Genomic DNA, 11,347 nt, shown 5'->3' on the forward strand with positions numbered 1-11,347 from the left:
AGATTACTAGTCAGCTGGAACGCTCAGCTGTTCTGTCATTTCAGACATCAGCATATTAATGGATGTGGGTTGTAGCTGGGTCAATACAGATAGAAAACTTCCAGATGTGTGTATGGTGAAGATTACTCTAGCCCTTGATGCCGGTTTATCAGTTAAGTGCTGCTGCAGTTGTGGATTGTTTGATACGACAAATGTATTTGTCAGTTTTGTGAACTTTATAAGTTAAACATGTTTACTTACAGCGTATGCAATTAATAGTCTAACAACATTCGACCTCTAACCTGGCTCTTGCTCAAATCCTATCCCAATTAACTATAGTCCACTTTTAATTAAATAAGGCTGCTGTGTCAAGTTCAAAACTTGTATAACAACACTACACCTGCATGAGACTGCCAACTAGCTAAGGCGTCTGACAGCACTCTCTCCTTGTCTCTTATTGATGAGAGCAATGCTATGCTAACAGACCAGAAACATTTTGGACATAAATTATTTAAATGACGCTTCTGGCTTACAATAATATGAAGTGATTTACTTTCACAGAGGCTTTTTATGGACTCTACTCGCATTCTCCGTTTGCACATGTTGCTGTAGGTTTCATTATTATAAATGACAGACCGCTGCATTATTCACGAACCTCTGTTTGCGCTCCATCTATTTCAAGGCGTATGAAACTCCCCACAGTCATCTCACACCCTTGTCATCTCACCGGTGTAGGAGGGAATTTCCCACCCAGCAGTTGGCTCCAAGAGCCCTTCCTTCCCGCCTCCAATGCTTTTATTTCGCGATCAGATTGGAAATGCGAGTTTCATCCGTCGCACATGACACCTCTTCCCAGCAAATCCCACCACTGCAGCTAGATTCACTCTCAGCTCTCGCCAGCGCCACAAACCGGACTCAAGTCCTGAGCGGCTCCACGGGGAGAGCCAGGCGGGTTCCTGTTGCCCCGCGACTGGCCCCTCTGACTCCGAGCCGCAGAGCCACGTGCTCGGCTCAGATACGCGCCCTTCGGGCCTGGAAAAGCCACGAACAGCCTCCCCTCGCCCGGGCGGGGGAAGCGGCCGCGGCCCCGGCCTTGCCTCGAGCTGCAGCCCGTCCTGCTTGGCGGCCGCGGTGGGGGAGAGGCTAGCAGACGTGAACGTGAGAGGAAATCCCGCCCCGGAAGCCCGCCTGCTCACGCTGTGACGCCATCCAGGCGCGCCGATTCCACGTGGGTGCGGCTCTGGCGGTTTTGCACGTGCGCTCGGTGCCATGGCGGAGCCGGTAGAGGGGCTGGACCGTGCGCAGGTACCGGGCCGGGGGCAGCGCGGGGTGGCGGGGCGGCCCTCGGGGCCGGGGCTCGGCCGCCTCGACTCGAGCTGCCCCCGGTGCTTGTGCTCCTGCAGGTGCGAAAGGCCGTCCAGGCTTTGCTGGCCTACGTCGCGGCCCGGGCCAGCGCGGAGAAGCCGCTCCTCGGCGGGAGCGAGACCCTCTACTTGATGGTGACGGTGTGGAAGATCCCCCCGCTCGAGCGTTCGTTGTTCATGTGAGGACCCGGCCCGCCGCGCTGCCTTCTCGCGGGGCTCCTCGCCGGGAGCGGGCGGTTTCTTCAGCTGGAGGGACCCGAGCTCATTGTGGGGCCTGTCGGGGGCCGCATCCGTCTCCCTCCCTCCAGACCGTGTCAGAAGCCAGACTTTGCCCGGGGCCCTGAGGCTCAGCCGCAGACCCGGACAGCTGCTGAGGCTGACGCTGATCCTGTAGGGCCTGTCCAGGTCCGCAGCTGAGCATCAGGACCTCAGATGAACTGTGGCTTCTGCTGGGGTCTGGAGGGAGGGAAGGAGAGAGGGAGAAAACACGCAGGTGATACCACCTGCCCAGCGCAACAGCAGCTCCTACCCGGGTGCACAGGGTCCGGGTCGGGGCTCTGGGCCGGCAGCGAGTCAACAGAGTTTTATAGTTTCATAGTCGCTAGGGTTTGGAGGAGGGACCTGTACAGATCATCTGTCCTGACCCCTGTCACAGGCAGGACTGAATGCTGGGTTCACAGGACCCCAGGCAGGTGATCATCCAACCTCCTCTTGAATTTGCCCAAGGTAGGAGCGAGGACCACTTCCCTAGGAAACTGGTTGCAGATTTTGGCCACCCTAACTGTAAAATATTGCCTTCTGATCTCTAACCTAAACCTATTCTCCTTCAGCTTATTACCATTGTTCCTTGTCACCCCAGAAGGTGTTTGCTGTTGATCTCCCCGATGAGTTTGTAGGCAGCCATCAGGTCCCCCCTCAGCCTCCTCTTGCTGAGGCTGAACAGGTTCAGGTCCCTCAGTCTCTCCTCATAGGGCCTGTCCTGTTGCCCTCCAACCAAGCAGGTGGCCCTCTTCTGAACTCTCTCCAAGCTGGCCACGTCCTTTTTAAAGTGCGGCACCCAGTACTGGACGCAGTACTCCAACTGCAGCCTGACCAGTGTCGCGTAGAGGGGGAGTATCACCTCTCTGGACCGGCTTGAGATGCATCTTTGGATGCATGACAAGGTATGGCTGGCCTTGCGGCTGTGGTCTGGCATTGGTAGCTCATGTTCATCTTGGAGTCAATAACGACTCCAAGATCCCTTTCCGCCTCTGTGCTTTCAAGAGGGGAACTCCCCAGCCTGTATGTATCCTGTGGATTCCTTCTCCCAAGGTGCAACACCCTGCATTTGTCTACGTTGAACCCCATCGTATTCTCATCTGCCCACTTTTGTAGTCTGTCTAAATCTAGTTGCAGCGTCTCTCTCCCTTCAAGTGTGTCCACCTCGCCCCACGTCTTAGTGTCATCAGCAAACGTGGATAGCAACTTTCCACCCCCTTGTCCAAGTCACTGATGAAGATGTTAAATAGTGCAGGACCGAGGCCTGGGGTACCCCACTACTCACATCTCACCAGGTTGAGTACAACCTGTCCACCACTGCTCTCTGGGTGCGCCCCATCAGCCAATTTTTTACCCATCCTAGGCATCAATGCCACAGTCCTTTAATTTATTGATGAGGATGGGGTGAGAGACAGTGTCAAAGGCCTTCTTAAAATCTAGAAAGACTATGCCCATGGCGACACCATTATCCAAAGATTTAGTTACTTGGTCATAAAAGGCAACCAGGTTGGTCAGGCAGGACCTGCCTTTGATGAACCCATGCTGCTTGCTCCTGAGCATGATCTCCCCTGAGGGCCCCCCCCACAGATGTGCTCCTTGATGATTCTCTCCAAGATCTTCCTGAGCACCGAGGTGAGGCTTACAGGCCTATAGTTACTTGGGTCCTCCTTCCTCCCTTTCTTAAAAATGGGGACCACATTAGCTAGTTTCCAATGCCCTGACATCTGGCCAGATGACCATGCCTGGACACAGCTGGCAGGTTCTGTGTCCGAACTGAATCTGCCTGCAGCATCTACTTGTGATGCTGACGCCCAACCGCTGTGGCGGGCACCCTGTCCAGGTCTGTAGCTGATGCCTGATGCTGCTTGGCAGAAGCAGTCCCCCCCATGCCCACCCAGCACCACACAGCATTGGAATTGCCAGGCACCCACAGGCCAGATCCAGTGAGTTGGAGGCCATCCTCCCATGGGCCAGATCAAATTGTTGGCAGGCTGGATTCAGCCCACAGGCCATGTTTTGCCCACCCCTGCTCTAGCTCCAGGCCCAGGGCTTCTCATCTGCTCTGCTATAGCATGGCACTTTGTGACAGTGGCCTACATGATCTCTGTTTACCTCCCTCACCCCACTATCAAAATAAAACCGTATTTTATCTGTTTCAAGAATTTTTAGTAGTCTCCCACATCTGTGGTGCTGTCCAAGCATTCTTGGGGACATTTTGCTGTGTGAATGGGTATCTCTTTTGCCCTTTTCGCTTAGTCAGTTGGCTCAGCGAGGTAAATGAAGCAAGATTTACTATTAACAGAGTCTATGCATGTCCCGTGTGCCCATCTTGTTAGGTTTTGTGCTGTTTGGTACCTCTTTTTCCCAGTTCAAGAAATAAAGGCTCAGTGTGTTTATTCATCAGCCTTATTGCCAATCACTGCAAAGTTTCCTTACTCTGAGGTACAGTAATACTGCACGACAAGTTAGAGCCCCAGCCTGTTTAAAGCTCTGAACCTACAAAGACTTGCATGTGTTTAGCAGACCTATGGATCTCATTGCAGATCCTTTGTACTTTTTGCATGTTATATATAGTTGTAGACCAAGGTCTTTAGCACTTACGCTCATAGGTATAGTAATTTTAAAATGCTTGCTAGGTCTGGCTTTGTGTAGAGAGAAAGTCTGACTTAGCAACTTGCCTCCCATCTCATCGCTTTGTTATAGACCACTCCCTCATGTTATTCGACCAGAAACATCTGAAATTTGCCTGTTTACAAAGGATGAACCTGAATTATCTGCGGAACAGACTGAAAACTTGTACAAGAAACTCTTACAACAGAACGGGATCACAAATATCAGCCAGGTAGGGACATTGAGGGATTCTGATATATCGGTTGTTTGTAATAATACAGGAACATTTTTAGGAACTTTTTCAGCTACTTCTAGTCTAATTTCACTTTTAGCTCTTGATGACCAAAAGAACGAATTTGTAATTTAAAAAAAAAGAATAATGTTTAACAATCAGATTTGTTTGACATGAATAAAGCAAAAACAGTTCACTCCACTGTAGCGCTGCAAGCTACACAGTTTTAGGCTACTGAGTAAAAAAGGGAAAATAAGAGAAAAGTAAAATCTCATTTTTAGAAATGGTTTTATCTTCAATTTCTTTTCTTTTTTTTAAACCTCAATATCTTTTTAACATTTTTTTAAAGTACAATTTGTTTGTGTAAATGTCTGTAAAGTAGAGAAGGCAATAGACTATTTTACTATTGAAGTTTTAATGGACTAGCAGTATTGACAATCGTATGTATGGAGCTGTAACAAGACATTCTCAATCTTGAAACCGGTTTAAACCTAACTCACTTGCTTCTTACGGTACAGATCATTTCTTACAAGACTCTCACACAAGAGTATAAACCGTATGAAGCAAAGCGTCGTCTCCTGAACAAATTTGATCTCTTTCTGTCTGATGACCGAATTAGAAGACTTTTGCCTTCACATCTAGGCAAAGTGTTTTATAGAAATAAAAGGCAAGTCTCTTGTGGATATTTATAACAGATTATCTTTGAGAGCTGAACTGTTCTTATTGAAGTTGCGCATCCCTTTCCCTCCTTCCTCTTTCTTTTTTTTTAGAACACCTTTGTCTGTAAACCTGAAAGCCAAAGATCTTGCTAGGGAGATAAACAAATATATCCGAGGAACTATACTTCCAGTTACCAACAAGGGCTGCTGTTAGTAAGTATTAAATGTGAAAAACTATATATTCTTAAAAGTAGGAACAAGATACAATGTTAAATTAATGCATCTACTTTTCCTTCAGTAGGTTCAAGAACAAACTGAAGTTAAAATTTGCCAAAATGCACAGGATCTGGAATGGACTTTGGATTTTATAGAAAAATAGTGATTTTTCTTTTTAGGAAATGTGTCTGTATAATTTTCTCTTTGACCTCTTTCCACTACAACATAATAAAATTGCCCTGACATGCCTGACCGACTTCGGAGTAATGTTTTTCAGAGATCAGCAGCTTGCTTCTACCATTTTGTGATAGATTTCCTCTTTGTATCATCTGTCTAGAGATGTCTACAACTTAATTACAATTGGTTATTGATGCAGAATGTCATAGAGAGAGGAAAGAAGCCTCTTTAAATTTGATTGTTGCTGTTACCATGAATTTTTGCAAAGTCTGGTCGCTTTTTTTGGTTTTTATTCAGATCACTAATAAGCCAGTAAATTAACACCAGGTAACCCTGCTGTAGGATTAGTGTTTACCAGAATAAAAATGGTATACATCCTTTTCTTTCAGTACAGCACGCATAGGTCATACAGGAATGGGAGCTGAAGAGTTGTTAGAAAACATTGTTGCTGCTGTTGGGGTGATTGCCGATAAGTTGCCAAAGGTACTGTTTTTTTATTAAATTATTATGTGAAGTGGACTAGGTTTCAGCTATGCTTCATCTTTATTTACTTTTTATTATTGCAGAAGGGGAAAAATATTAAAGTTCTTCACCTCAAAACTACCAAATCGGTTGCCCTTCCAATCTTTAACTCACCAGTCTCCAATTTAGATGAGCTTGAGAAGCAGCCATCTGCTCATAGAAAGGATGGACAGGTAAACACTGCTAACTTGTTATGTAGAATAACTTGTCACAAGGTGATAGTATTAGAGCTACTGGCTAAATGGCAGTCTGCAGAGGTTAGTGTGTTTTCATACAAATGTATTTGGTCACATTATATATTCTAATAGGGAGGCACAGATAGCCGTAGCTGGGATGCACTACAAATGCTATTTCTTACAGTACCTGAAACGGCATACAGTCAGGTGTGAACAGTGGTAATGGAAAATCACTGTTTGCACTTGAGATAATGGCAAATACAGAAATAAGGATGTAGCCCAGTAGTGTTGCCAGTCTCTTACCTGAAACTGTTGGTTTGGGAGCAGAGCTTGTGGCCTTACAACTAACTCAGATCAGGTCACTGGACTTGTGTTATTTTTATAAGGCAAAAATGAATATAAAATAAGTATAGTATTCCTATTAATTCATAAGCAGATAAGGAGGGATACATCAGTTAGTCCTCATCTGAAATAAATAGTCAAAATTAAGTAATGAACTTTCAGGAAAAAAAGCAAACTTTTGACTCTTAATTTGGAGGTTATTTCACCAATTTAGTCCAGTTGAAGAAAATATTACATATTTCTTCACATTGAATATTGCAGTTGATCTCCCTGTTTTATGTTGCCCCACACCCTGTAACTGGTCTGGGCTGTTATTCTCCTCTGTTTTTGAAAAACTTCACAATTTTGAGTGTGACTTGCTATAAAGAGGGATGTGTATATATTTATTAAGATGCATGTTTTTATATACATGATTACTGTAGGGGTGTATGTAATAATGTATTTGTATATAGGATTACTACATGTTGGGTAAGGTGTTCAAGGAGAAATTCTTTTTTCTGAAAGTGAAATTCACATAATTTTTCCTTTGTTCAGGTGTGCTTGCCAAGTCAGAATCTCCTGAATGGCAAGATCCAAGTTAATATTAATTCTTTATAATATTCTCTTATTGAAGAAGAAGAAAAGCTTTAGAAGGTCTAAAATAGTTCATTCTTGGTCTTGCAATAAAATGCATTGGCATTTGTAATAAAATGTGGGGTTAGGTATATCTTGCTAAAATACGTCTTTAATTATCCATGTAAGAAAAAGAAAGTAAAGAAACAAAAGCGGATGAAGGCAGTCGCACAGCAGACTCCAAGGAAAGCTGAAGCGACACCTGAAACAAGTGATGCTGCTGCTTCTGCTAAGGAGCCTGAGATGGAACAGAAGAGAAAAGCAGAAGTGGTAATAAAAGAATCAGATAACAATAAGGATGATGAAGACGTTCCACAACTAGTTCCTATTCAAACAGCGGGTGTAAATGGGCAAGAGGTAATCCTCTTTTACCAAAATCTAACTTTTGTTCAGTTGATGAACAAGGTATAGACAGGATGTGAAGAACATTAGAAAGGAAGAGGCCTGTGACAAACTCATAGAAAGCAGTGGGCGAGCTGAATGAAGTCTAACCTTGTGTTTGGGGGCACGGTCTACTTCACGTGGAGTGAAGCAGGTAGTCAGCCCTGTGGGTGTTGCACGAACAAGAGATTCTCTGTTTCTAGGTTTTGTTACAAGCCCCAGTTATGGATTGAGGGAAGCTGTTTTTAAAGAAAAATGGGATGTTAGCCATTCATTTTGCCACTCTGAAATGACGTTCAATAAAAACAACAGGCTTCTCTGTTAACCCTCAACTCTGGAAACTACTGTATTACCTCTGTGCCTTTTGCTCTCAGGAGGTCTAATCATATTTAAATTGGGGAAAATCAGTTTCCCTGTGACTGAACAATACCATTCTCCAAGTATCACTCTGGACATGGGTATCTTGCCTGTGTGCGTTTCCCTGATCCCAACACATACATGTTTTGACATCAAGAATTGCTTGTTGTAATTTCCTAGTGTGAGTCAGAATAAGGGACGTACTCGGTCTGCAGTTTCGTGGAAATCTCAAAATTAGGCATTGTCCATGAAATCTTCAGGGGGGAAAAGACTTGCTAAAAATAAAATGCTGGCTTCCCAGTGAGAGCCCACAGTCCTCATGACCTGCGGGGGATGGATGGGGGCTGCCTGTCCTACAACGCCCCCCCTCCAGCAAGGGGTGAGGGGGCGTGATAGATGGGCCTTTCAACCAATCAGAAGTGAAGGGCAGGGCCACGTAGCCCCCTCAGCTAATCAGGCATGGGTGGTGGGGAGGGAGGAGCTGCTGCAATAAGCCAGCAAAAATAGTGGCCAGCCCTGTGATCTGCATCAATTTGGGGAGGTCCCTAAGAATAAGGGAAAGGAACGTTGAAACCTGCCTATGGCTATTCTTTAATGCTGCCTGAGTGCAGGTCACCACTTCTGGAGAAAAACAGCATCAAATTTATGCCTTTGTTATTAGCATGAGCCAAAAGTTATAAAAGACTGATAGCTTCGGTGAGCTGTCAATATTGAATTTGTCATTGCTGGGAGTAGAGATATTTGGGAATGTGTAATTAACCAAATAGTTATGAAGATAGATAGCATTCATATTTCTGACCATGACCAGTTAGACAGGTTTGAAAAGTCCATCTTATATACCCAGTCAAGAGAAAATAGGTAAATAAAGCAAGCAATAAAGCTGTTTGGAAATGCAGCATACTGTTCCTGGATTTATAAACTACATGTGTAGATGAAGTCTGTTTGTTCTCTTTAAAGTATCACCCAGGGTTTCTTTCATCTTAAAACTGTTTGTGGTTCAGTTGGTTTGCAGTAACCCTCCCTCTGTCTGTCTAAATTAGACTAAGCTAGAGGGCAGTGGACAACATTGATGTCAGTACTTATGTGCTCGGCATTCTCTTTTTGGGAGACTTTTTTTTTTCTTTTTGATTTCTTTGAATGATGCTACCTTTTCTTCTTTTTGTTCTACAGAATGCTGAACCAAATCGGAGTCCAAAAAAAGGTGGCAAGACTGGAAATCCCTTGGGTAAAAGAAAGATGACAGTACAGGCTCAGGAGACTCCAAAAACAAAACTTAAATTGGCTGAAGGGGCAGATTTGCAGACCCTCAGTCACCAGAAACAAGGCAAGAAGCAGAGGACCCCAAAGAACATAGTAAAAGACAAGGAACTGAAAGAGACTCCCAAAAAGTTAGAAGCAAAGTCTGCGACTTATAAAGGCAGCAAGCTTATCAAATCAGTGGAGAAAGCTCCCAAAACGCCACGACGCACCCCCAGGAAAATGAAAGTTCCATGTTCAGCTTGAACATAGCCTCTTTTGTACTTCAGCCTTTTATTTTAAAAGATGATCTGATTAAATATAATTCCTTTTCTAACAATTCCAAACAAAAGGAACATACAGGAAAATTCTTTGTATGTTGTATCTTCACTTATATTTGTAGTTGCTCGCTGGTGTTTCTTCTACTTCTGGTGCGGCTAGAGGCACTTGAATAAACTTTTATGTAACTTGATAGTCTCCATATTTATGTAGCTAAGATCTGTCTTTCCTCTCCATCCACCCATCCAGACTTGCATTTTGCCCACTGCAGCAACCTTCTCTGGATTTGCAAATGCAATTTTGCTCCAGTCACATTCAGAAAGTAGTCATTAAAAAACATTTTCTTTCACCCCTCTTTGATTTTTCCTTTGGTTCTCCCTGCTTTACAACATGGAATAATAACTGAGTGTTGCTACTTGCAGGGTCCTTCATAATCATGCTTCTTACCTCTCTTGTTATCTCTTATTTGCTGTTGAGCTGTAGGCACTCACCTCAGGCCCAGTGTGCCAGCTTCTATTGCTCAATTTTTCATGCCCATGTGATTTCTTCTAGATTGCCCCTCACATTCAAGAAGAGCTTGTCAAATGTGTCCCCAGAGCTACCTCATTATCAGCCAAGCTACTTCTTAAAACTTTACAAAATCTTGACAGTAGTTAGATTGCCAAGACCATGACCTTTCGTATCTTAGGTCTTATACTAGAAAATGAGCTCCTGGGGCCAGGAACAGTCTTTGGTTAGGTGTTTGCACAACACCTAGCAAAAGGGTCCATGACTTGGGGGGCTGAAGGACTATCCTAATACTAATAAGCTGAGTCAGCACTATGGGGTTCCACTTACAAAATAGTGTGCTCTTGATGATTGTCGTAATATCTAGAAAGTAAATATTTTGCACATGGATTACACTTGAAAATTTCAGAATTAAATGAATAAGGTTACAAAATGCTTATCTGAACGTAGCAGGTATGGTCTTCACAAACAAGTTTTATGTTCTACAGTGACTGTGCTGTAGCTGTTTGCCAGCTACAAGCTTCAATATTAACTCATAAAAGGACAAATTAAGCTCAAACGCTAAAACTAAACAACAATCAAGGAAAATGTCATGCTGTCTGTAATGGGATCCTGTTTTTAAGCTGTAACGTAACATGCAGTATTCTTTACCATATATATCTCTTGGCTTCTTCCTGTTCTTATGCAACTACCCTTAGTAATTCATTTTTTTAAAAAGTGACAAGTAATGTAAACACCTGTCTACTGGGAGCACAGGATATTTATCATCTATTGAGTTAAAAAAAACAACCCAATCTTAAGGCATAGTATTTATTTAGCCCACTGTTTGTTCTACACTCTTCTCATTTGAAGTGATTTTTTTTAACTTCTGGGGAACTAGCAGTCTAGAACTCAGGTTTATTAGCATATACGTGCTTTCATTGATTAGGATATGCACAAGTCAGAATTCAGTCTAAATGAAAACAAACTTGTTCTATAGAGACCTTTTTTTTTTATTAAAACCCTTGGGGACTTACTTTACAACATTGCTTTTCTTTGACTCCCTTGTATTTGCTTTATTCTGTGCAACCTGATCTGGGGTGCTTTAGGAGCGGAGTTCAGTGGTTAAAGAGCAACTGGCCTTTACGTTACTTGTTTCTCAGTATATGGAAACATCTGCTATAACCCATAAAAACTCTTAAACTCCCAGCAGCTATAACAGATCACTTCCTAGAAGGAAGGTCATATATTTAATACTAAAGGACCAATAGTTAAGTAGTTGTCAAGGTCCTTGGGGCAGAAGGACATGTTTGTATAGTGACTAACACAGAAGCCCTAAGCACTTCTTTAATACAAAAACGTTCCAGCTGCCGAGCGGCTGAACCTGCACTCAGACAAAGAACATACGGGTTAGCAATGCCACGTTTCATAGTTAGCAGGGACGGAAGGGATCTGAGCCAG

General features: G+C 43.8%; 1 protein-coding gene across 1 annotated transcript; it reads left to right on the forward strand.

The window, feature by feature from the left end:
- Positions 1-1,135: 1,135 nt before the first annotated feature.
- Positions 1,136-9,593, forward strand: RSL1D1 (ribosomal L1 domain containing 1). Its single transcript, XM_090024388.1, has 9 exons — positions 1,136-1,284; positions 1,383-1,522; positions 4,305-4,443; positions 4,962-5,110; positions 5,214-5,315; positions 5,885-5,978; positions 6,062-6,190; positions 7,277-7,504; positions 9,056-9,593. The coding sequence occupies exons 1-9, from the start codon at positions 1,249-1,251 to the stop codon at positions 9,386-9,388; spliced, it is 1,350 nt and encodes a 449-aa protein (XP_089880514.1). The 5' UTR covers positions 1,136-1,248; the 3' UTR covers positions 9,389-9,593.
- Positions 9,594-11,347: the final 1,754 nt, after the last annotated feature.

This window comes from Crocodylus siamensis, chromosome 12 (genome assembly GCF_052110815.1).
Source record: "Crocodylus siamensis isolate JL-2025a chromosome 12, ASM5211081v1, whole genome shotgun sequence".
In the NCBI taxonomy this organism is placed as follows: domain Eukaryota; kingdom Metazoa; phylum Chordata; order Crocodylia; family Crocodylidae; genus Crocodylus; species Crocodylus siamensis.

Bases quoted from the DNA above. Each gene is read 5' to 3' on its own strand.
- RSL1D1 (XM_090024388.1), top strand. From the start codon at position 1,249: ATGGCGGAGCCGGTAGAGGGGCTGGACCGTGCGCAG. The intron at 4,444-4,961 runs GTAGGGACATTG...CTTACGGTACAG, and splicing joins GGATCACAAATATCAGCCAG to ATCATTTCTTACAAGACTCT. The intron at 6,191-7,276 runs GTAAACACTGCT...TATCCATGTAAG, and splicing joins CTCATAGAAAGGATGGACAG to AAAAAGAAAGTAAAGAAACA.